This window comes from Crocodylus siamensis, chromosome 7, assembly GCF_052110815.1.
Source record: "Crocodylus siamensis isolate JL-2025a chromosome 7, ASM5211081v1, whole genome shotgun sequence".
Classification (NCBI taxonomy): Eukaryota; Metazoa; Chordata; order Crocodylia; family Crocodylidae; genus Crocodylus; species Crocodylus siamensis.
The window spans coordinates 33,343,425-33,369,895 of NC_143401.1; the positions used below are offsets into that span (position 1 = coordinate 33,343,425).

The 26,471-nt window shown below is 43.1% G+C and overlaps 1 protein-coding gene across 1 annotated transcript in view; it reads right to left on the bottom strand.

Moving 5' to 3' along the window:
• The window catches only part of ZCCHC24 (zinc finger CCHC-type containing 24), a 201,039-nt gene that overhangs the window by 163,582 nt on the left and 10,986 nt on the right, over nt 1-26,471 (bottom strand). Inside the window, exon 2 of the mRNA XM_090057143.1 lies at nt 3,029-3,229. Within this exon, the coding sequence (XP_089913269.1) occupies nt 3,029-3,229 (201 nt within the window). The remainder of the gene's footprint in view (nt 1-3,028; nt 3,230-26,471) is intronic.

Consider the following 26,471-nt stretch of genomic DNA (forward strand, 5'->3'; position numbering starts at 1 on the left):
AAGTCTCAGAGTTGTTATGCAATTTTTGTTATGCAGGAAAATCTCCATAACAAGCTCCATGTCAATATCTGTTTCTTATTAGGTGATGACATAAAAGAAAAAAAAGAATTAAATTACATTGTGATTTACTGAATTGTAGATTGTCCAAACCAGCTTTTCTCTCTTCTCCATCCAAATTTAAATATAATTCAAATTAATATGAAGTTATTTTCTTTTTTTAAACCATTGTACCATATGCAAAATAGCTTTTATTTTCAACAGTGTTGGGAGCAATTAAACATTAACCCGCTAAACCTATTATTCTGTGCATGGGGGAATAAATCAATGCCAATTAGAAGGAGTGATGATAGCGAGGGGCTTTATAACATGGACCCTAATCTGCACATGGATCTGCTGTAACTGTATACTTGTGTAGAGTCCCACTGAAGTCGGGGGGGTGCCACATGATCACAATGGTCATCCTATGTGGATCTGATTCTGGATTCAGGCTATTTATTTGTAGACCCCTCATTCACCGGAACACTTAAGTACATTTTAAGCAAAAGTTTAAGTGCATCTGAATTCAAGAAAGCACATAGCTACAGGCTTAGCTTCTGATAAGGTACTTGTGCTTAAGTACTTTATAAAGTTGGAGCCTGTGTTAGATAATGCAGCCCAAACTGACCTACTTTCATAACACCTTCCCCCTACATATAATATAAAAGTATATACTGGGCGTGTTTATACATGCATATTTAATATGCATTAGCCCAATTTAAGGCACATGAAGGGTGCACGTCTATACACCCTTAATGCTCCTTAAAATGGCAATTTTAGGCTTAAAGCAGGTATCAAATGTATACGTGAACAGCTAACTCGCATTAGCGAACGTGTAGATGCACTAATGAGCATTAACGCAGTGTGTGTCCATTGACTTAGAATTAACTTTAGTCCCAAGTTGGTCTACACACCCACATTAATGCACCTTGGTGCATGTGTAGACACACACCTAAATCACTTTACAGTGCATTAGACCAATGCGCATTAAGTTTAAATGCACATAAAAACACGTGTAGACACCCACTGATACAAAGAAGTAGACATGCCTGCAAAGCACTGGGAAGACCTCATCAGAATGCTGTATACAGTTTTAGTTAGCTATTTTCAAAAAGATAAATTCAAACTGGAACAGGTGCATGGAAGCTCTGAGGATGATCAGGGAATGGAGAGCCTATCTTCTGAGAGGAGATTAAAGGAGATGGCTTATTTAGCCTTGCAAAGCAAAGGCTGAGGGAGGATATCACTGCACTCTATAAATATATCAAAGGGTAGATACCAGGGAGGGAAAACGTCTATTTAACGTAAAAAAGTTATTTTGGCACAAGAACTAGTGTAAATTTGGTCTTTTAGTTGGAAGGTAGAAGAAGGTTTGAATCATTGGAACACTTGAGTTTCTGGAACAACTTTCCAATAGAAATAGCTGCAAAAAACCTATTTTCTTTTAAAATGGAATTTGAGAAGTTTATGGAAGAGATTATCTGATGGAGTTGCCTGCAGTAGAGGTGACTTGATTGAATGATCTGGAATGAATTTCTACTCAAGAAATTGCTGATACATTCAAATGAGACTTCCATGCAAGGCACTGCCCTGTATGTATTGATTGTTAAGAGACCTGCTTCATTTACTAGTCTGGTATTCTGTACATCTCAAATATTTCATACAGTGTTGCATTACAGTCCACTGCAGTGTATATTTAGTACAGCGGTAATTAGTATGTTTCTATCCCTTTTTTAAACAATGTATGATATTACATTACCATAACCACTAGCAGAAACTAAAGAATATATTAAATGTCAAAACACCAAAGCCTGAGTATTTCTATGTTTGGTCTCACTGGATCACAAGAAACACAATACAACATGAAGTATTTTGAAGTACATTTGAAGAATGCTGTGGGTTATTTTTTTGTCCCATGGCTTCTATTAAAATCATTGGGCATATGCAGCTAGATCTGTATAGAGATATCACCAGCTATATAGTTCACCTTTCTATAACTGCTATAAGAATACATTCAGTGAAAAATTATGACATTATATTCCATTTCATGCTGACCTTACTTATCTGGAAATCACTCCGGCTGCCCGCATTTTTTGGCTTTTATATTCCTGACATCCCTAGCTGCCATGCACTATAGTCAGTTCTCCTGAGAGAACAAAGGTTATATGTTCGGAAGCCAGGAGGAGAAAACTATGGTGAAAAGGATATGTGCACATCTGTTTTTCTGGAACACTGTTAGCACTTTTTTTTCCCCTCAGGACTTAAGTAGCATGCTTGTTGGAGCTGTGAGCCAACTCTACGTCTGCAGGAGCCAGCACTCCCCAGTTGTACCAAGCTGAAACCTGAGACGACAGAGAAACCTGGCATATTGTGGTTTGGATTTTTAGAATTTAGAAATTCACAAACTGATTTTAGTGTATGCTGTACTGGACCTCATTTTTAAAACAATACATATTTAGTAATTTTGTCCTTGCAAAAGCTCTTTGTGAAGCGTGGTACCATCAGCAGATTTGGCTGAGTACAATTAACCAGGCCAGGTATATTTTGCACCAGCTCTACCTGGACCTCATGCTACTGCAACTGTGACTCAAGATTTTCACCTGATGCAGCAGTTCCTCCATTTTTCCGCCACTCAGTACACATGTTATATCACAGCCAAAATGACTAAAAGACATGCTGTTTGAAAACGTTTAGCATTATCTCCAAACTGGAAAATTATGTGGTAACCATATTTAAAGTTGCCAAAATCTATACATTCATATGACTCAGGTGAGTAGTTTTTTTAAATGGTGGTTGGGTGAGTAAAATAAGTTTTGCCATTAAGTCTCACTATAAAGAAGAGATTAGAAGAATTTATGCCTGGCACTTTTTTCAAGGTATTGCTACAAAGTTGCTCAAAAACCCCCCCAAGAAGAATTAGAATTAGGTTCCAGTCACTGTCCTGATAGAACAGTGATTCAATGAAGAATTTCCAGACTTTTACATCCCTTACCTGGGGGCAGTCTTTGATGTAGTGTCCCTTGTTGAAGCAGAGGTGACACAGGTAGTTAGGAGGTGGCCTCTTACTGGGTTTTCTGGCTTCAGAGGAGAGGGATAGGTCAGAGAAATGCTCAGTAAGAGAGCTTAGCCCATCCACTATGTTATTAAGGGAACCATAGGGTGATGCACTCTTGTATAAACTGCTACTCAGAGCCTGCAATGACAACAAAAAGAAAAACAGTATTGTATTAAAGGTTGTTCAGAGTGATTACAGCAGGAGCTAAAAATGGAGAACGAACTGAAGAGAATTTTTCATTAAGAACACAGCTGCATACTTTGTGAAAGCGATATATGAACCATTAATGCAGAGGCTTCTCAGTTGTAATTCTAAAGATAGCATAATGGATCTGGTCATCCATTGCTGGGGAAACTACTGAGTTCACTGCAGTTCTTTTAGCCCAGGGTGAGCTAATTGATTCTATCTGGCACATGGATAAGTTTTGGGGAGACCTGTAGCACATTCATTACCATGTTAATAATTGTTATTGTGATTAAGTGTGGAAACAACATGAAGGATGGAGAACCACTGCTGTACATGACGGTTCTGGCTGCTATACATGCACCTGTCCACCAGAGAACAGCAGGTCACCACCCTTGTCCACAGGAGGGAAGCAGCACTCCAGGTGTGGTCTGCAGCCACCGTGTGCAGCAACTGTGGATCCACCACTCTCAGGAAGCCCACAGCAGCCACACTGTGCTCCAAGCAGTGATGGACATAGCATGCCTGGTGCAGCCCGGCATCACCTGGCCTTGTTCCATAACAGGGAGCGTGGCACAGCCCGCACCAGGCAAACAGCAGCATGGCTGGAGTGGTGGGATGCACGGGCCATGAACAGGACCTGGCACCAGGCACTGCCATAGCACAGGAGTCAGGGGTTGTGTGAAAACAGTCTGTGGTGATTTGGGAACTGCTTTGTGGAAATGTTTATGAAAATATGATATTTGGAAAATTGTGTGGTAATATGCAAACTTTTTCTGGAAATGTTTGGAAAGGTGAGTTTTTTGTACAGAAAACTGGAAATGCGTGGTAATTTGGGAACTTTTTTCTGAAATTATGTGTGGGAATATTGTAATGTGCAGAAAACTGGTTGGGGCATTCATAGTATAAAGTTTACAAACTTTATACTATAAATGCCATAACAATTTTTAAGTATAGCTGTTGTTAAACACCATTCATTTTATGTGTGCACTCTCAACAGCTGACCAAAACTCATTAAGTGGTCCTCCAGCCCACCCCCTGGCTTAGCTCAACCATGCAACAAAGCAATGATTGCTTTCCTATGTTCCACAGTCTTAGTGTGCCCAGACTGTGCAAGAAAAACACTGGCAGGATGACCCACAGAAGGGAACATTTTGGTGTCCAAAACGATTTCAAAGAACAATATGGAAACCATGGAAAAAAAGAAAAGGAAGGAATATGTAATATAGCTGATAGTTTACAATCGGGTTAATAGGACAGTAAATACAGAGTCCTGAATTCAAAATAATAAAAGGCAGTCAGATCTTCATCTATCTTACATTTTCTGGGGAAACCAGCTCTGATTTAACCATTTCCTAAAAATTGGCAACTACCCACTTATTGTCTTCTCTTCCATGGAAACACTTTCCTCCTGCAGATCAAAACCAAGAAAATCCTGATTTGCCATTCTGAAGCTTCAGAAGGGCAGGAAACTTATAAACACCTATAGAGAAGTTAATATTCCTAATAGCAATAACAATCATCCATTTTCCTTAACTGCCTTGGGTACAGCAGAACAGTAAATGGCTGGTAGGAACTTTAAAAATTTTCAAGTCTCTCCCCCGCTTCCAAGGTTTTGTAATATGGCAATAAATTGTTGTGAGGACACGACCAGCGCATGGCTGTTGGTTCCCATCTAAGAAAGGAAAGAATACATTCTTCAGGATTCTGTAGGGAAATTTGCATGGGTCTGATTCTCCTCTTGCACTAGCTTTACACTAGTATAACTTCACTATCTTCAATGGAATTACACAGATGGAAGACCCAGAATCCGACCCCTCCTGCGCCTTTATTTTTTTCACTGCTGTTAGCCAGACAGTTGTAATGAGGGCCAGATATATATCATTTAAAACTATGTATACATTTCTTAAAATATATATGTAGAAGCTGAGATACACAGTGAATCTGTGAAATAAATGTGCAATAACAGTTATGTTACTCTCAGAGAAACTTCAGGATTTCTGCACAAACAGCTGAGCTGATGTGATGGTCAGATTAAAGAGTCATGTGGCAATATCTGCATTGAAGAGCCCTAAACATTGGTTGTCTACATGATTTTCAACTATTATAACCTGGCATTAGTGAACATAAAAGGGGCACCAGGAGTGGTTTGTGGGATTGGGGGTTTGAGGGGAGGAGGACTGATTGGTTCATGCAGGGGAGGGAGTTGTCCACCTGTTGGTGGGGCAAGGGGCTGGGGTGTTAAAAATAGCCTAGTACCAGGAGGATAGATAGGAAGAGCACAGCCCTGAAGCTAAGGGCAGCATCTGGCCTTTCACAGCCCTCGGGCTGCACTGTGAACCGTACAGACGTTCAGGATAGTTTGATCAGTCTAGAAGTGGCCAACCTGATCTAAGTCAGACTACCTCAGATGTAGGTTTAACTTAGATTGGGTCGACCATTTTTAGTAACTTCTGGGTGCTTCTATATTTGCTCCCAGCTGTACCGTTGATACTGCACAGTCATTTAGTACTTGCTTTAGCAAGTATTAAATGACTGTGCATTACTCGCTAGGACTGTGCAGTCACGGTGGCGCATGCATCATTTTCAACCATACTGTGCAGCAGCAATGAGCTACTGAGCAGTAGCTCATCGCTACTGTGTGGTAGTGGCAATGTCACAGTTAGTGCCTGCTGACACTACAGCGATGTAGCCTCTCATGTAGATGCATCCTCTGTACAGTTCACACTTAGATCAACCTTACTAGGAAACTATTGGTGCAGACAGATGACAATTTTCACCTGATCTGGCCACAGAAAGTGATCTATAGCCATGACCAAACAAAATGCACAGCTGCAGACTGCTTAAAAATAGCCAATTAGGGGAAAATCTGAAGTCTTGTTGTATGAGGGTTCAGATGAAGACATTTTAAAACATAGTGTCTTCTGTAACTTGTGTCTGTATTGCCTCCCAGCCTGTAGCTGTTTTAGGATAGGAGGGGGGGAAAGGGAGCAAAAGGAGTTCAGTCTGGGGTTTTTTCCACCTGTGCTGGAGGGTAGAGTGGGTGTACTGGAGCCCCAAGAGGTGGGGAGCTCCAATTCACCCACCCCAACCTCCAGTGCCAGCTGGGGAACCCCTAGAACAGGGGTGGTCAAAATGTGGCCCACAGGCCAGATGCACCCCACCTGGCCGTTCCATCCGGCTTGCAGGACCCCTAAAAAATTGAGAAAATTAATATTTATCTGCCCCTGGCTGCCTGTCATGTGGCCCTTGATGGCTTGCCAAAACTCAGTAAGTGGCCCTCCACCCAAAATAATTGCCCGCCTCTGCCCTAGAACTAGTTCATCTACTCCGTTTCCCCCCTCCCATTATGAAAACAGGAACAGGCTGGGAGGGAGGAGAGGCTGTTGCTAGGAGAAACCAGATGCAGCCTCCCAACCATCAGCTAGATTCTTCTCCTCCCTGGAACCAACAGTCAACTTCTGTTTGGTCCAGGGGATTGTTGTAGCTCAGAACACTTCCTGCAAAGCATTCTGAGTTGCAGCAGGGAGCTGCACGTCTATCTGTGCCCTAAGTGTAAGGTCCACACCTGAGTGAACTAAGTTAGATCAGTTGGCCATTTTTAACATGATCTAGCCTCCCTCTAACCTCCTGAATGTCTGTATGCATCCATGGTGTGCAGTGCAGTCCCCCTACCCACACCAGGGGGAGGTGGGCCATACAGTTCAATTACATAGCTACAACTGCTGAAAGTCAGTATGTTCTAGCTCAGGGGTTCCTAAACTGTGGTACGCGTATCCTTGCAGGTACACAGGACATCTCTGGGGGGTACACTGGAGAAATTGTGTAATGGCGAATTTGATTTTCATTATAATAATAATTGGCATTTAAGGGGTTAAATTATAAAATGTATGCTGGTAGTGGTAAGCAGACAGCTGGTAAATCTGAAAGCGTGTAATAAGAAAAAATTTGGAGACCTCTGTTCTAGCAGCTAGAACACAGGATTAGGAGTCAGGAACCCTGGGTTCTATTTCAGACTTTACCATTGGACTTCTGTGCAATCCTGAGCTTGCAGTTACAACTATCAAGGCTCCTTGGGCATTTTTCACATGCTGTGGGATGTGGTGCTGGACACTTCAGTCAGCAAGCCGTGTTAATTGAAAGTGCTTATGTGTCCCTGCACTGAAAAAATGATGGTGCAGTGCTTTGAACTAAAGCTCATTACACACATTTTATTTCAAACCCCCCTCACTGCCATTTTTGCAGCACAGGGATGCATGGCAACACTGATACATGTGCTGTAGAAGGTCTGCCAGAACACATTAATTTCTGTGCTCCAGCAAATTTGATTAATCAAGTCTGCTCTGACACGCTGGATTTCCAGCACATTGGAGCAGGTTCCCTGCACATCTACAGGAGCCCCTTTTGACTACCCTGGGGAAAGGATGGTTGTATTTTGTGTTTACACAGTGCATAGCTCAGTGAAGCTGCAATGAGTTTTGGGGCCTCCAGCTATGCTTCCAACCCGAACATCCCATAATTGCATCCTACAGGAGTCATTCTTTTAGTATTAGATTGCCACATGGCTTAAAGCAGGCTCTTTGTCTTTGAAGTTAAGTCTGAGCATTTTGAAAATAAAAATTATCTCAGTAAACGATTACAAGATACTAACAGCTTTGGTGATCAGGTGACTAAGGACACCTGAGACAATCACTCTATTTTCTTGGATTTATAGGATTCCATTGGCATGAAGATTTCTTAACAGCAGATTGTTAAGAGAAAAATGCTGAAGATGCTACAGTATTGTTAATTAAAAGACTTAAGAAAGCTCTTCTCCCTTAAGGAGCCACTTCCCCTTACCAACACTTAAATAATCCAAAACATTACTTTTTAATACTTTGTTTTAACAAAGGATTCTCAAAGTACTTCACATACATTGAAAAATAAAACCCCACAACAGTATTGCAAAATATTTACTTTTCTTATTTATAGAAAGCTGGATATACACATGGAGTGTGAAATCTGGAGATAAGTTATGGTAGGAGACTGGAGATAATTCTAGGGCTAAGTAATATACCATTCTATCACAACCTAAGAACAGGCCTCAAGGCTACTATTTCTGCCCAGATCAGATTATTTTAGTCAAATCAGCTGCTTGTAGATGTCAAAAAGGGTGCTTTACTTGAAACCAACACACTCCTGCACCAAGCCCAGCACATGCCTAGAGGGGGCAGCACATTAGTTGAACCCGGCTCGCCCAATGTCTGTAAAAATCAGGTGTTTTGGTGGTGTTTTTTTAATGCTTTTATCTAATTGCTGATTGATTCAGCTTTAGATAAAAGTGCCAAGAAGCCCTGCTGAAGTGCCCAATCTATAGAGATGCTGCAGAGCTGTGTTGAAGTAACACCCTTTCTTCCAGGAAAGCACGGTTTTTGGATTTTTTAATGTCTGCAAGTAGCCAGACTTTGTAGTGATCAAGATGCGATATAAGAGCTTTCAGGAGAGTTTTAGCTAAGGGAATGTAAAGGTTAGAAGCATTATACAAAAAACACCTGCCACACTTAAAGAGAGGCTGGACATAAGGGCTAAGTACAGACAGTCAAAAAGCCTGAGGCTGAATCAATTCAAACTTCACAGGTTAGTTTAGGCTGTGTAGACTGAACCGATAAGCAAGTGAACAGACATTCACTTTTGATTCCAGAAATCCAGCCACTTGCTTGCAGTGGCCCAGGCCAGAAGCTGGGGGGTGCTAGAGCATGTCTTCCTGTTCAGCTGGAACAGCTTGGGCCAAGGCTAACCTGCCCACCCTTGCAGGGGAGGCACAAAGCATCCTGGGAGGCTGGGGGAACTGTGCATTAACCTAAATGCACAGAATCTAAAGTGGATCTGGGACAAAAGTTCAACAAACCAATTTAACCTACATCAGTTAAATCTGATACTACATCCATCCAGGTTTATCTTAAACTGTTTTCAGTCCTTTTGAAAGTGGTTTATATTCACTGAACTTCTGATGTGTTACAGATCTGAACTAATTTTGGATCACTTATACCAGTTTATGTGTAACTTCTGTCCCTAGCCAGGAGGGAAAGATTCAAGTCAAAGATGACATCCAAGATACAGGCCTGAAATGAAGGCATGAGAGTTATCTTTGTATTGTCAGCAGACAAAAAGAAAGGAGATAAAGGGAGATAGAAGAAGGCGGGATAAAAGATTAAGAGCCGTAGTCATATTGGATTTGAACAAAAACAAGGAGGTGTTAGAAAGACATTTCCACAAATCAGTTCCACCCAGAAAAAGTGTAACTTGTCCAGGGTCACACACTAGTTATGTCCACAATGGTACAATGCGGTGTCATGTAGAGATGCACAAGCTAGCTCTGAACAAGCTACTAGATACTGCAAGTACTAGCATGAAGTAGGGCAGGCAACTAGCTCTTGCGTGGCACTGCCTTGTAATATAAACATACATAAAGTATCAGAGACAAAACCAGTCCACTGCTCTTATAATTCCCATGACACTTATACTTCACTTGAACTGTGACAGATGTAGAACCCATCAGATGGCAGAGAGAGAGTTAACGCACTTTTCAGCAGCAGTGGAAGTACCACAGTTGTGTGTCCTGATTACAAAGATTGCCAGGGTTACAGGACTGGGCCAACTGTGGTAAATTAAGTTTTTCCTTACCATGCTATATCAGAGATGTGGAATTGCTTGTGGTAAGAACTATACTTATTCCTAGTGTGAGAGAACTGGAGGGAAAATGAGAAATACTAACTGGCAAAGGCTTATATATCTTTCCCCTCCATTCCATTAATTTTCCAAAATTGAATGGGGAGTTAAGAAAATTTTAGCTTAAAGCTTTGATTGTGAAAAAGGTTCTGTTTGACTGTGCGGTAGCACTGGCCATTAGGATTTTAGGTATTACGGTAAGTTGGTTTCTGTCTGAAAGGCTGGCTCTGCTAATCACAGAATTCTTAAGAACTTAATGAAGTGCTTCTTACCTGAACATAAAAGGCAGGCCTCCTGAATATAAAAGGCAGGCCTAACCCTCAGTATGTTGAGACCTTGTGAAGAATGATTGTTGCTCAAGCCCATCCAAGAAAATTAGGTAAACTTTGCAAAGGTACATAACCCACTTAAGAGTTTAAGGGTACCTATACATGTGTTCTGGGGTGGGGGGTGATGGCATTTTAATTAAAGCAGCTCTTGGGAGCTGCTCTTAATTAAAACGTCACAGCTTCTCATGTATTTAGCATCCCACATTTCAAAATGGCTGCAAGGGCGCTTTAACTAAGACTCGTACATGAGATTCTGCAGCACTCTGGAGTATTCTAATCGGAACATGTCGGAGTACACGTATGGGCACACTAAATGCCCAAGTCATTTATGCACTCTCAGAAAGTGTACATGGTTCCCCTTGGATACTATTTTGCTCTGCTTTTCTGCTTTTGTTTGTTTGTTTTATTTTTATACTTTCCATTTCAAGAGGAAATTAAAAGGAAATCTAAAAACAAAATTTTCTCCCCAATTTTATATTGTGATTGGGTGGTGTGGCAGGGCAGTGTTAGTGCCTGCTACTTGAAGGGCTAGGCTAGGGAGGAGGCAGGTGCCTGATGAGGGTGGCCATTTAATGCTCTGCTCTCTGTGCTAAGAGGAATAGTTTGAGACCAGCCAGCAGGGGAACAACATCTCCCTGCCGAGCTCCTTGGGCCAAGAACTTGGAAGTATATGGTCTGGGGCTATGGGCATGGAGGGGGCCCCAGGTCCTGGGCATGACCTAAAACTGCACCATGCCAAGATAGAGAGGCCTGGTGGGACTACCAATGGCTCAGCAGCCCCAGGAAATGCCAGGACCATGAACCTCCCTAGTGAAAGCTGAGTAGGAGGCACCTGATAACCTCCAGCCACCGCATACTCCTAGCTGGGGAAAGACCAGACCTGTGAGATCTTTGAGAGGCCTGAAGCTCACTTGATCCAGTGGAGTTGTGAGGGTGAGAAGGCATGTGGTTCAGATCTGACTGGATGAACCCTCAAACTGGTCCATACTGGGGCCAGGACCCAAGGGGGGTCAAAAGGGCCAGGGGCCCAGAGCAAGAGGCTTGGGATCCTGACTGGCCTGAAGGTGGGGCCAGGGCCTAAAGGGAAGCCAAAGGTCCCAGAAAGGGGATCACAGCCAGAGAGGTAAAAGGGTTACAGGAGAGCTTAGCTGCCTAGGATGCTATCTGTGAGGCATGGGCCCCAGTACTGGGGAAGCTTTGGAGCTGGGGATATCACCCCTAGTCATCAGGGTGTTAAATGAGCAGCCTCCCACCTGAGTAACATCGTAATCATTTTTCCATCAAGACATTGCAGGAAAGAGAGGCAGGTGGTTAGCCCAGAAACAGGTGGGCAGGCCATCATCTAACCAGCCCTGGGAAGGCCCCCAGTTACAGGCGGCAATAAAAAATTGAGGCAGCAAAGGAAAAAGGATGACTTACTAAGTATTTTAAATACAGTAAAATCCCTGTTATCTGGCATTTGAGTAACCGGAACACTCTATTAACCAGAATTTCCAGCTAGCCAGCCAGATGCGGGCAGGGAGGGGAGGGAGAAGCTCGCATGAGACAGCCACCACTGCCACCCACCACCCTATGTTGCAGCCGCTCTGCATGCAACCACTACCAGCCCCCCTCCTTCCCCACCTGCTTCATGTGGGGCCAAAAACCACCAGCCTCAGGTAACCGGCACTTTTAGATACCCGGCACCCCCCATTCCCCACTTGTGCCAGATAACAGGGGTTTACTGTAGAATCAGGTCCTTTCACTGGGGTGTCACAGTTCCCCTACTAAAACTTCTATTGTAGCTGTAGAGGTAGGTAGGGGAAAAAAATGTAGCTGTTACTGTATCTGCTATTTCAATATCTGGGACACAGCTCCACCAAATTGCAGACAGCTATGATTATCTCCCTTTATTTGACAGGACTAATATACTAGTTTACATTTTTTGCTTCCTAGCTTTTGCTTTTTCCTTATTCTTAGCTATCAGGATATCCATGCTAGGACTGTTGAAAGGAAACTTGCTCGGAAAGTTTACATTTCATCTTACTGAGCAGAAGTAGAGGACACTAAGACAAATAGTGAAGTTGGGTCTCTACTGTACGTTTCTGGTATGGGATAGCAAGCATGTGGACAAGTAGGAATACTTCCCTTGTCTAGCAAATAATTGAAGTGAAGGATGTAATAGAAGAGTAGCAATTTATACGGTAGGTAACTGGCTGTTTTTATTCTTTTTAAGATTTTAAAAACTTTTTAAATGAAGCATCTGATGAAGTAAGCCCTTTGCTTATGCCTTATGCTATATATCTCTGATGTAGTCTTTTAGGATGCTTGTACACATGATGATTTAGATGAGTTTTGCATCATTGCAAACTAAACTACATGCAGATGTAGTTTAGTTTGCAACATGTTGCAGCTGTCAGCTCGCCCCCTGCCTACAGGAGAGGTGGGAAGGCTCTGCAGAAAAAAAAGGATCAGGTCCCTTGCTCCTCTGTTTTCAGCAGGTGCCTGCTGAAAGCAGAAGCAGCAAGGGGCCTGTGTCAGAAGTCCTGCTCTTGGAGCCCCTCTGGACGTGTGGCTCCGCCCTCCTGCAATGGGTCAACCGCCTGCTTACTCTCCTGCCATGCCTTGATCTTACTTTTGATTAATAGATGATTAGAATCAGCGGGAGGCTGCCCATTTTTATGCGCCCTGATGACAGGGGGCGCTGTCTGCGGCTCCTTTTCCTCCCCTACACCGCAGCCCAAGCCTCGCAGATGGTGCTGGTATGATCTGACTTGGGCCTTGTTATTATGTCTCGGCCCTTCGTTTGCTCTCGGGGCTCCTCGCCGCCCCTCCTCACTCTCGGGGCTCCTCGCCGCCCCCTAACTCAGGGCTCCTCACTCTAGGGGCTCCTCGCTGCCCCCTTGCTCTGGGGCTCTTCACTGCCCCCCTTGTTCCGGGGCTCTTCACTGCCCCCTTTAAATCGGGCTTCTTGCCACCCCCCTAGCTCTGGGGCTTCTCGCTGCCCCCCTAGCTCCGGGGCTCCTTACTGCCCCCTATAGTCGGGCTTCTTGCTGCCCCCCTAGCTCCGAGCTGGGCCAATAAGCCCCCAAACAAAGCTGCGCCCTCTCTGGCACCAGGAGACCCCACGCTATCATGGAGCTCCTATGAAGCCTCCTCCAAACCCTTATAGCCTCATCTGGTTCTCCGGTGAAACAGAGGACACAAAATGTAAAGCCCCCAGGCTACAACACAAAAGCTAGACCGTTCTGGTCAAAATACAAATCTCTCCCTACCAGAGAGAGAGAGAGAGAGAGAGAGAGAGAGAGAGAGAGAGAGCGCGCATCGACCCCCAGCAGGAACCAGGGGATGTTCCAACCGTCAGAGTTCTCCCCTTTGTTCTGGCTGAGTTCCTCCTCCCTCGGCCGCCGGAGGGGAACTGCCCTCCTGGCCTTCTGCCTGGGCTTAAGAAGGGCTAAGCTCCACCCCTTCCTGGCTCTAGGTTTCCCTGGTTGCTAGGGCAACCAGCACCTGCACAGTCCTGGTGACTGACAGCTGCGCTTCCCCCTTCCCGCCACTAGGGGTCTCTCCCAAGCCGTTTTTGCTCTCAGGCGCAGGGCACAGGGCTCCTGAGAGCTCTGCGACAGGGCCCAATGCTTTTTTTTTTTTTTGTGGAGCCTGCCCACCTCTCCCATAGCCAAGGGAAGAACTGCCAGCAGGCCAAGAGGCCCCTGAGCTGTGGGCCCTTGTCCTTCCCTTTACAGTAGCACTACCCCCCAGGGCCATCTGTGTGGGCTGCTAGTAGGCCGGGTGCTGCCCCAGCTTGGAGGCAGCACTCGGCCCAATCCAACTGTTCCCAGAGCCTGCCCACTGGAAGCCCCCTGGGCGCTGCTCCCCGAGCAGCCTTGGGGAACAGTTGGATTGGGCCAGATGTTAGCAGCCCACCCAGGTGGCCTGCCACCCCAGAGGAAAGGACTGGGACCCCCTGCAGCTCAGGGACCACTTGTTCCACTGCCAGCTTGCTCTCTCTGACAGAAAAATAAGATCAGGCCCATCACCGTAGCATGACAGAATATTGAAAAGGTGGGTTTCAATTTAGGTGACATAGAATAAATCCCTGAGGACTAAACGTCCATCACGTGTACAAGCATCCTAAAGGTGCAAATCTACCGTGACTTATTTTTAACGTGTCACTGGTTTGTGTGTGTGTTGGGGGGGGGAGGAGGGGGGGAAGGGGCAGGGAGCAGATATAACTCAAAACTTCATTTCTGGAATCCCCAGTTAGTCTGGTCCAGTTCAGTAGGTTACTGACAGACTGATCATCTTATTTCCTCCTTGGTTGGTGGTCCTTTCAGACTAGTCTCACACAAGATTAGTTCGATAAGAATAAGTGCCAAGTCCTGCACTGAGGATGGAATGGTCCCATGCATGGGTATAGGCCGGGGACTGACTGGCTAAGCAGCAGCTCAGCACAAATGGACCTGGGGGTTACAGTGGAAAGTAAGCTGAATATGAGGCAACAGTGTGCCTTTGTTGCAAAGAAGGCTAACAGCATAATAGTAGGAGTATTGCCAGCAAATAGAGGGAAGTGATTATTCTCCTTTATTCTGCACTAGTGAGGCCACATCTGGAGTACTGTGTCCAGTTTTGGGACCTCCACTACAGAAGGGATGTGGATACATTTGAGAGTCCAGCAGAGGGCAACAAAATGGTTAAGTGCCTGGGGCAAAAGACACATGAGAAGAAGCTGAGAGATCTGGGCTTATTTAGTCAGGGGATGGGAAGACAGAGAGGGGATTTAATAGCAGCCTTCAAGTACCTGAAGGGTGGCTCCAAAGAGGATAGAGTGTGACTGTTCTCACTGTGGCAGATAACAGAACAAGGAGCAATGGTCTCAAGTTGCAGCACGGGAAGTTTAAGTTGGCAGTGAGGAAAAACTCTCTCACAAGGTAGGTAGTGAAGCACTGTAACATCCTTGGCTGGGATGATATAGTTGGGGATGGTCCTAGTCGGGTAGGGGTCATACAGATGACCTCCTGAGGTCCCTTCCAACCCTAGTTTTCTGATTCTAAGACAGTTCTTCCTGTGTGGAACTAGACCCTGCACCTTTTGGCTTATGTGCTCCCTAGCCCCGCAACACCAAGTCCCAGAATGACCAGGTCAGCCTCCTCCTGGCTGTAACTAAGATGGGCATCTGTCTGACCAGGAAGGAAGCCCTGGCCAGGGAGACCCTTGCTGACTGTGAGGTTTTCTTTCCATCCCTCATCTGTTCATGTCTCTGGGCAGAGTTTCACTGGGCAGTGTCCAGTGGCTTCTTGGACTCATTCAAGGACTAGTGGGCACTGGCTGGTGTGCTTTGCTTGATGTCCACCTTTGGGGGATACTCATTATTAACCCTTGACCCTTACTTCTGGTCCTTTTTTTGCATTAGTTGCCCCAAAATTTTGTTATGTACATAGTTATCCTCTCTAATACTGGGGGTGCTAATAGTTTCTACGTAGGCCCAGGCCCACAGTCCCTATGTGTACCAAATAGGCCTGAGTGAATATCACTTTGGGTTGCTTTTTGGGGTTGACTGAAGGAGCCAATAACAGGTTGCATACACACATTTAAATAATATGAGAGAATTATCTTGGGTTTGTTTCCCCTGCACAAACATTTGAATGCTGAGCCCTTAAGAAGCAGAGAATTTATGATGTTGGTACTGCACAGTGAGAGGGCCCCTGTGCCTGGAACTCAACATGCTCTGCAGGCTTTCTCAATCTACTTGGAGTCAGATGTCTGCAATGCACAGGGCAGCTCTGATTGGCTGCTCAGGGTCAGCCTGCATCTCCCTGCAGTAGAACATAGTGAAGGGGATGTGTTCTGCTCCCTACTAAGCTTGAGCAGTAGAGTCCATCCTGAGTGACACACTGTCTCCAAGGGGTGGGAGCAAAGCACTCTAGGATACTAGAGGCCTGTGCTGTAACTTCTTTTAGAAGAGAACATGTACAGACATTAATTTCCCTCAGAAGAATCCTAGGAGCAATTTAATCCTAGTTGCTCCTGGGTTATTTTTCTCTTGGAGCGGCCATTTTTGATCTGGGACAACAATCCTGAAAATCTTTTCATTTGGTAGAACAGCAACTCTCCCAGGAGAAACTGAATGTTTGTATGTGGCCTAAATAGACTGTATACATGTAATTTATCCCTAAATTGACAAAACAGTCAATTAAAGGACAGTGGAGGGGAAACTTTAGCTTTTGTTGCATATCTTTTGCCTTTTCCAGATGCTTAAATTGATTATCCAGTATCTTTTACAAGACTGAAATCCAAAAAGAATGCAAAATGTAAAGGTGCTAATGACAGGCTTCTTGGAAAACAAATCAAACACCTTTAAACAAATCCCAGTCTTTGCTTAAGTGAAACATTAATCTCTCCAGACTTGTTAGCTCAGTTTGATTCAAGGACCACCTGATACCTTAGATTTTTTTTCAATATGGCTGGACCACTGGACATGCTTTCAGTAAAACTTTCTTTTGAATGTATTAAATTGATTTAAACTACTTAGATTTCCTAGTACAAATTGGAAGTTTGAAATTAACTTTGTCCAAATCCATGTTTTTGCACTGATTCTTTATTTTAAAAATGTAATCTTTCAAACCATCCATATCTATTAAAAAATCAACATCTGGAAAAATGTGAAGTACTTTATGGACTTTTGGCTTGTAACTTTTGCCAGAAAAACTCAAGAGGAAATGGACCTACCACACTGCAGTTTATCTGTACTGCCCAAGTACTGATGAGCTGAAAGAGCAACAAAGCAGCTGAACTCACAGCATATATTTTTTGATCATCATCACATTACCAGGCCTACTCTCTCTTTTAAAGACCATTTGTGTGCCAAACAAACTGTTTGAACAAGAGTACTTATTCTGTAGCTCCTAAGAAAGGTTCTGGACTAATGTTGTGCAGCTGGAAAATTCTCACTTTGAAGCACAAATTCAGCACAGGGTGGCATTCCTCCTCTTCCTCCATTAATAGCTCTCAAATCTGACTTAAAAGGTGACTTCCACAGTTTGGTCTTGCTTCTGCAGCAACGGGTTCATCTTTGAACGACTGCCATTTTGTGCCAAGGACAACTATTTATTGGGAATTAGACTGAGACCACCAAATTGTTGCCTTCTATCCACTTCCATGGTTAGCACCCCAACCATGAGAGAACTGCTTTTAAGAATGATTGGAGCTAAACACTGACAGCCAAATTAGGGGAGTGAAGGAGGAGGGAAAATGGGGGGCGGTGGAAGAGAGGAAAGAGTGCAAGTGCACAGGATCTTTTAAAGAAAGTGATTGTGCTGAGGGAATTAGGGGTCTCTCAGTAAGTTATACAGTAATAGTGGAAATTCAGTTTCCATTGGGCATAGTGTGGTCATATAGTAGGAGAGAGAAAATGGAAATTGGATGCTGAACTAGGGGAAACTGTTGCACTGCTGTCAAGTTCAAAGCTCTGTTCCCAGGCTACACCGTTAGTTTTACTGAAAGCTGCTACTGCTGATTGAGGAACCACGTGAGAGAAGCCATACATCTCAACAATGCTACCAGAAGCAGTTCCCTCTGCTCATATGGCTTCCTCAAAATTGAAATGCAGCATTAGCCTTGCTGCATTCGACTAATGATCCCCATCAAGCCTCATATTGTACCTTCTGCGGTGGATACTGCCTCATATTGGAAAATACCTGACCATGCATCCAAGGTTATAAATAGAAAGGTAGGACTAATTCTTGATGTTCCATTGCTCAGCTAGTCCCCTGAAGGGACAAATTAAGAGTATCCATAACTTGATACACTGGACTACAAATGCACTAGATTAGCATGGGGATGTGCAGCGGACTAGTGAGCTGCCTGTCTAGATATGTCAAATGTTGCTTAAAAGTGAGGAAAAAAAAGACAAAATTATATAAGAGTTCCTTTTTCTTGTCTCCTAGCACTATACTCCGCACATGGTTTATTATGCCATGGTTCCCCTACCTTATATTCCTACTGATTAATAGCATATTGCCACAGACAACTAAGTCCATTTCAGTTGGACAATATCCTGTGCACATGATGTCATTATGATGACTACTCACATTTGAAATTTAAGGGGTGAAAATATGTATTGTGCAGGAGCAAATCTAAAAAGACATAATATGACTTGACTAGACCACACTTTATGACATGCAGGCCTGATTGTGTTACAGATGCTCTAGTGGGGTCTCATAACTTTTTAACAGTTCAACAAAATAACCCAGTACACCAATTATTCCACCCTATGTAAGCAAGCAATTGAAAAGCAATAATCAGATTATTTGATGACTTACTCTTGCTTTATTTGGTCTGTCTAGATCCTGATTTACCTATCAAGTGGTAACCAAATCAGTGAGACTATTTAATGCTTCTAAAGTTACGTGGCTACATCTGAGTGGTTTCCCCTGCCATGTGTGTGAAATAGTGAGGTTCTAATACACTGCAAATGACAAATACCTACAAAGCTATAAGTAGCATGTTGCAGTAGTCAGAACAATTCTACTTAGAGATTTTCCAATGAAAAGCTGAAAGATGCTTAAGTCCCTGTAAACCAGTTTGGATTTTCTTTGACTGTCTCAGTGTGAATGCCTTTTTGTAAATGAAATAACCATTTAGTTTTTTGTCTACCCAGAATCCAACGATGCTTCTTCTCTACAAGGGCTACCATATTTACCTGAATCCAAGACAACTCTGAATTTTAGATGACCCCCTCCTCCCAATGATTAGATTCTATTCATGGAAAAAATATAAATTATGGGGAGGCAAGCACTGGTGGTAGTGGAGAGGCAAGGGGGCACAGAGGTGGGAAGCTGAGTAATCTACTCTCCCTATTGCCTGCCCCCCACTAGCACATCCCTACAACTTGCCCTCCTATGCCTACTACCCAATACCTGCCCACCCATCTGTCCCCACTGCTATCTCCCCACCACCGCTTACTATCTGGCACTGGCAAGCACCAGCCTGGGGCGTGGAACACACACTTGCTCCAGCACTAACCTGGCAATACCAGTGGTGGTAGCAGTTCCAGAGCCCTGCTGGAGCTGCAGCTACCCACAGCAGACGTTGTCAAGGCTTGACTGGGGCCCAAGCAAGCAAGTGCTCCATGTTTCAGGCTGGAGCCTACCAGAGCCAAACAAAGTGCTGGGGGTGGAAGGTAGGTGAGGGAGAAGAGGTGGTGGCAGGCTGGGTAGAGGGGCAAAGGTGCCAGGCAGTAGCTGCAATTCTGACCTCTACTCCAATTTGGTGCCAGAGCCAGCACTGCAACAGCCACCTTGCTCTGCCCCTTCTCTCCCCCACTACTCAATTTCAAGACAAAGACCTTTTTTCCATTGTGCTAAAAACCTTATCTTGGAATTGAGTAAATATGCTAATAGAACAATTTCAGTTAACTAAAAAAGTAGCTATTTTAGAATATACTGACTTGTGGTAATGAGCATTTAATTAAAATCTGTCACTTGAGCTTCTAGTATTTATACAAGGTCAAACCTATCCCATTTTTCTATACCAGTTTTCAAGTAAAGTATGTTTTGAATAGATGAAAATAGGAACTTTGTTTTAAAATGACAAGATGTTGTCAAGATTCTGTCCTTGGATTAAGTGCATGCAACTTTCATTCATTTCAGATGAAATATTTTCCCTTTCATAAAGAGTCATGTCTCCCTCTGATAAATGGTAATATGTAGTCTGAACACTCCATGATCATGGTCTTCAGTGTCTGCTCTTTGAAATAGAGTAATTGACAGAACACTCAGAACATTGCTGCTTTAAAATACATAGGAAATATGCCCACACCAACAGAACATATAGACTGACTGAACGAACTTGAAGCAAGTGATTTAATTCTAAAAACTAGCATCTAAATCAAAATGTACAATTTCAAATCGTGTAAATTTCAAAATGTACTTAAAATGAATCATTTGTTTTATGGCATCTCACCTGGAGGCTTTAAAGTCCTTTATTAATTAAGAATCATCATCAGCTTTCCTAAGTAATCACACTCTACTGAAACTGGCGCAGCTAAGATGGGCAAGCCACCTTTCAAGAGTGCCCGACACTCACCTGCCGAAGAAAATCTTCTATGGCAAACTGTCAAATGGAGTACGCTCTCGTGGCACACCAAAGAAGTGGTATAACGACACCCTAAAGATGTCCCTAAAGTTTTGGCATCAACCCTGTCATAGGAGCAAATCATTCATGACCATCCATCCTGAATGTCATTAATCCAGAACGGAGCACTGGCCTTCAAACAGCAATGCACAGCAAAAGCAATGAAGAAATGCGTGGCCAGGAAAATAAAAACCTGTTGTACCTAGTCCTCATCTCTTTCCTGCCTCTGCTGCACCACACTGTTCAAGGCAAAGATCAGGCTTATAAGTCACCTATATACCCACATGACCTAGCCTCCAACTCCCTTCTTTCTCTTTCCTCTCTCTCTTTTCTCCTTTTTCCCTCCTCCTTTCTTTTGTCCCTCCCTGTTTTCTCCTCATTTCTTTTCTCTCTTCTCACCCCCCACCACTAGATGCTGTCATCTTCGCCCGTGAAGGACAAACAACATCATTAGTAAATTAGAGCTAACGAGGAAATGGTGAAGTGATTTTCACGTCACAAACCCAGCCAGTGTCAGAGCTATGAAAGTAAAGGTCTCCTGATTCCCAGCCCAGTGCCTTACAGGCAACCCTCTCACTCTTTAGATCAGCTGCATATTGAGATAAAATTACTTCTGTGGCTGTTGCTTGAAAATTTCCATGGACTTTCTGGCCTGTTTAGCCAAAAAGGCTGATATATTCTGCTTAGTAGTAGTTGAGTAAAGATATAGATAATTAAGAAGCTGTCTGATCAGGTGGTACACAGGGTATGTGTTGAGAAATCAAGCTGTTAATTAACAAGGAAGGAGATACATTTTAAAGGAGGTGCATGGAAAGTCACTTCACCTCAGATTCCTTGTGGCTGGTGGCACCAACTGTGTTGTTTTATAGATTCATAGACTGTAAGGAGCTGGAAGAGACCTTGCAAGATCATTGGGTCCAGCCCTGCTGCACTAGGCGGGAAAGACAACCAGAGTCAGGTGACCTCAGAGAGGTGACCATCCAGTCTCCTCTATGACACAGCCACTATTGTCATCGCTGCTTTTTAATTATCTGTAGCTGACCCAGAAGCCATAGTCATATGGGAGGCTTTATAAAACTGCATACATGAACACAGCTCCCTATAACAGATGCTGCTGAGGATTCACACCTCTGAATAGCACATCCCAGATGCAAGATTGGCTACTGCAGCGCTAGTTATAATTGAGTGATGCTATGGACGGTGGGATGTGATCGTCCCCCACAACTGTCTTAAGGAGGGATCTTAAAGACCCCCCCCAACTATCCTGGAAGCCTGAAGGTAGGGAGCAGTGGTCCCTGCAGAACTGTGGTGGAGAACACCCCCACAGCTATGCTGTTATAATCTGTGGCCTACAATCTGCCAAGCCTGAGAACTGGGCCCTGGAAGAGCAGCCATTTTGCCCATGCAAACACTGCCCGTGAATTGTCCTGCTGTTAGTTATACATGACCCTTTGCTGGGTTCTCCGAGCAATAAGTAAATAAAGCAAACAAGCAGCCAACAAAACCCTTTGGCCAAGCATAGTCATTCACCTGAAATAGTCTACACAGACAGTCAGGTATAGTAGAAGATGGCATTTTCTTGTGGGTGTAATATATTTAAAATTGATTCCGTTGGGGAACACTATTATCCCATTGTTCTCTGTCAGTAAATTAATGTTTTAAAGGATGTCTTTCCCCAGAAACTAAGTCCAACAATGTCTTGCACGATGTGATTAAACTTGCATTTGATTGCTGCTTATGCCACTGAGTAGTCAAAGTAAATGTAATGAAGTTAGACTAGTTAAGATGTGCCCATAGCCCAATCCCATTAACCTCAGGGAGGGGTGGTAGACTGACTTTGTCCCACAGCATGCACCATCAGTTTGAACAGAGAATGTGAAAGAGGGAGGAATGTGCTGGAAACTCAGCAGGCTATAAGTAAATAAGGATGTAAATTGAATTGGGTGATGGAAGAATGCCTCATTTAACCTCAGATTATGGTTAACTTTTTATGCTGTCTTGTTCACCAGTGCCAAACCATAAAGTGGGTCATTTTTTCTTGACTTTAGTTTTTCAGTTTGAGGGAAATATAATTCCCAGTCCAGGTATATGAATGTACTTGTGTTTTTATATGAAAAAGCATGAGATTATTCCAGTGGGATAAGTGAATTCAGATAGCAAGATGTTGGAAACTGTTGAAGTGCTGCATTGGATTTTGTACTATCACTGCAATAAATGTGTCAGCTGCCATGAAATGTGTCTAGGGTGGGTGGGATGGGGAGAACATGGAGGGAAAGGGTCAGACTGCTAACTCTAATGCAGAGCTCATCTTTTACAAAATTGCATGAAATTCTTTTTTTGACAAATTCCACTGCATTTTGGATGAATTGCAAATTCAAGTGGCTCTCCCTGCCCTTTTCAGCTAAGGGCCTAATCCTGCTCACTTCATCACTGGTGCTAGGATCAATGTTTTGCACTACGTGTAACTAAAGCCTTCAGAGATGGGAGTGCAGGGGAGGTGGGGAAGAAGCCTATAAAGAGTTCCACCGGTCAAAGACCCCCAGTCTTGAAGGAACTTTCTCATTCTCGTACCAAGCTCTGCAGGGAGTCTTTTCATCTAGTGAATGCTAAACAACTGCCCACTTATACTGAAGAGAAGCTGTAACACATGAGCACTATATTAGAGACAAGGGAGACCATTCATGCTGAAAATTACTTTTATACATCCTCACACTCCTTCTGTCTTTGGATTGGCTGCAGCTGAGTTCCCCCCAAATTATGGACCCCTAACCTTCCTGACCTTTTAGAGTGAGGGCTGGGGGAGGAGAAGCAAACTAAGTCATCTGGCTAGGAGTCTGATTCAATCACGCCTTCTCACTCTCCTTAAAATGGGCACAAAGATGTTATGGGTGAGGCATTCAAAGATATTATGGGCATCTCAGAAAGGTACTCAGAGATGTGAGGGTAAGACGGGGTACTTGGAGTAGAGTTTGGGGAGATGGAAAAACAGGACACATTTCAACCCTTGCACTTTAATATCAACAATTGCATTCTGTTAATGTCTCTTTTACATACAGGAAATCTTGTTTCAATCTGCTCTATAGCTTGAAAAACAAGAATCAGTTTTCCTTTTATTTGATGGATCTTTGGACACTCTAAATGTAAGAAAAATAACACTCAGAAATTGACGCATGCCTATTTAAGACGCACTTAATGCATACCAGTATCTCTTGCTCAGCTCTCACATGATTTGCAGTGGAACCTTCCATAAAGTTCTATTTAATCTGCAAATCTGAGACAGTACTGATTATATCTTAAATTCTGTAATGATTGTTCAGTATAGCTGTCTCTACAGGGACTGACAAACCCCAGGTGACCACTGGAGGCAGTAACAATACATCATTAGCCCAAACTGGACCTTGTGATAACTTTGGATTCAAATACAAAGATAGTCATAAAATATCAGTGGCCTTTTACTGGATGTTCCTCCTCAAATACTTAGATTATGATTAAACAGTCTCCTTTTTTCAAGTGGGTTTTAAGGATTCTTTAAATCTTGGTTATTTCCGCTTGCATCTGTTGAAGGAATTGAGCCATTATTCTATTAAGTTGTAATTAACTAACGGGAAGGTGGATGGAAGTGCATGTTTACACCTTATCTTTATTTTTAAAAGCTTTTTCTATTGACTTGCATCCTGTTTTTAAGATGCAGTCAGTAAAACAATTTTGCAGTTACTACAGATATGTTTTTGCTGCTTTGGGTCTTATGCAGCCTAGAAATGTGTGCACCATGTGTCTAGTACCTCAGCTTAGTCAGAGAAAACATGGGACCACCTTGCCAAGTATCATATATCCATCCCCTTTGTGCTTGAAGAGTTAGAGCTGTTAAGGTGGCAGCAGTGACTTCTCTCAGTCTGGTAGCTCTCTGAAATACTTTACTGGTAAGATGAGAATGCAGTACTAGCCTCTTTGTTCCCTCAAAATGCCATTCCTTTAAGTTCACTTGTAAGGTTGGGCAGAGCCACAGATTTCTGGCCTTTGAAGGGAGTGGACATAGATGGTCATGGAAGTTCAGAGCTTTGTGGGCCATGAGGGCCATTCAATTTTAGGGAATGCCTTGAAAGTAAGTAAATCCTGAGAAAAGCAAAGCATAGTTCCTAGACTATAGGCTTTCAGACAACAAGTTTCCTGTCTATACACAGTAGGTCCTGGAGAGAGAAAAAAATGGGAGGCCTATGGTGGGTGAGCAGAGATTTCCGATATTTCTGGTTCCAACTCTATGGGACTGTGGGGGGGACTGAGGGGCACCTTACTCCTCCCCTTCCCCCCATTGTTCCTCCCCAGCCCTGCTGGCACCCCTTGTTAGGGTTAGGACTGAATCAGTATCAAAAAGTCTGTGATAACTAGTGACAGTCTTAAAATGTGACATTGCTCAAGCCTGTAAGGGTAGAAATGACTGTTCATTTCTTTAGAAAACTGGGAATCTTGTTTTCTTTGCTTTCTAAGGATACAAAACCGTCATGTCTCCTGATGCCACAGATGATGGGGATTAAAAAATATAGCATACTTCTTAATTCTGTACCAGGTGAAATCTTAACAATTTGGGGTTCTGCTAGAAGAAGATTAGTAATACTGTGTACCATCTGAAAGAGTAAAAGCTGACCTCAAATATTAAAACGTTTATTTTTGTCATCTCCTTATGTCATATCAATTTTTTTTAATTTTGTTTTTTAATTTCAGTAATTTTAAAGAACTTCAATAAATGTCTAAGTTCTAGAGGCTATAAAACTGAGCGAAGGAAACTTCAAAGAAATTAAACCAAACATTCACTCCACTTAGTATGATCATTTTGTTATGGGCCTCTTAAAATGGAAGAAGGAAGCTCTTGAGAACACCAGAATGGGCACTGGCTTGCCTCAGTTTCAGGAGAGAACAAAAAGGAGGTACCCATATGAGCTATACTTTATGAAATCATCCTGCACTTCTAAGGTAATAGCCTATATCATTTTAATGATGAGATATTAAATCAAATGTCATCTCTGCTTACTGCACTGATAAACTTTCAACTTTTGAAAACTTTTCTTAGTACTAATCCTGTCAGAGACAGCAAAACCTTTTTTTTCCTTCCATTTTTCTCCTGAAGAACCAGCCCAACAACTGGTACATTTTTATACACTACTCTCTACCCTTCCCTCCTTTTAGCCACTCTCAAAATAATAAAAATTAAGACAGGAAAGGTCTACTCAATCCTGAGTTGTACATCCACTTTTGATTACCTAAGATCCCACATCACTTTTCAGAGAAGTTAGACATGTTAATAATTGTCTTGGTTAAACTCCAATGAAATAACACTAGTAATGTAGTTAAGGAGAGTTCTTCACATGGTTGCACCACCAAGGGCTTGTCTTTGGAATATCAGGTGCTACGTAACTAGAAGATAATGGTCATTCGATATTGTGTGTGCAAAATAATTTTAAGTGTGTTACATTCTTTATCCTACTACTGCCATGCAGTAACTTCCAGGCTGCATGGAAGGGGTTGAGGGCAAGGGGAGTGGAGAGAGGTTTTTAAGATAAAGGAACATTTATGGGACAAAATGAGTGCAAGCATTCCTCACTATTTTTGTTTATAAGAAGCTCTGACTTGGGAAACTACTTTAATACAAAATTTCAGTTTGCTTTTAGGACTTAACCCCTTAACAGTCAAAATGAAAAATCCTTGTAGCAGGGATCTTCTCTATCAGGAAGGACTTTTTTTTCCCCCACAAAACTATTAATGAGGTTAACTAAATTATTGGTTCCATGTTGTTCCTCTGGGAGCTGAAATAGGTTTTGCAATTACCTGTGCTTCAGCTAACCCTTGCTAGTTTTCCAAATGTTGTTGTTTAGCCTTTGATGTGATATTAGATGTCCATGGAACGCAGTGTGGATGACTCCTTTGTTGCCATGATGTAAATACCAAAACATAAATAAATTCTTCATTTCATTAGGAAAGCAAGCAGAAAGCTAGAACATTGCTTAACCATAACAGCCCTATCCTCCCCCAGAGTGTGGAGGTGAATGAACCAACAG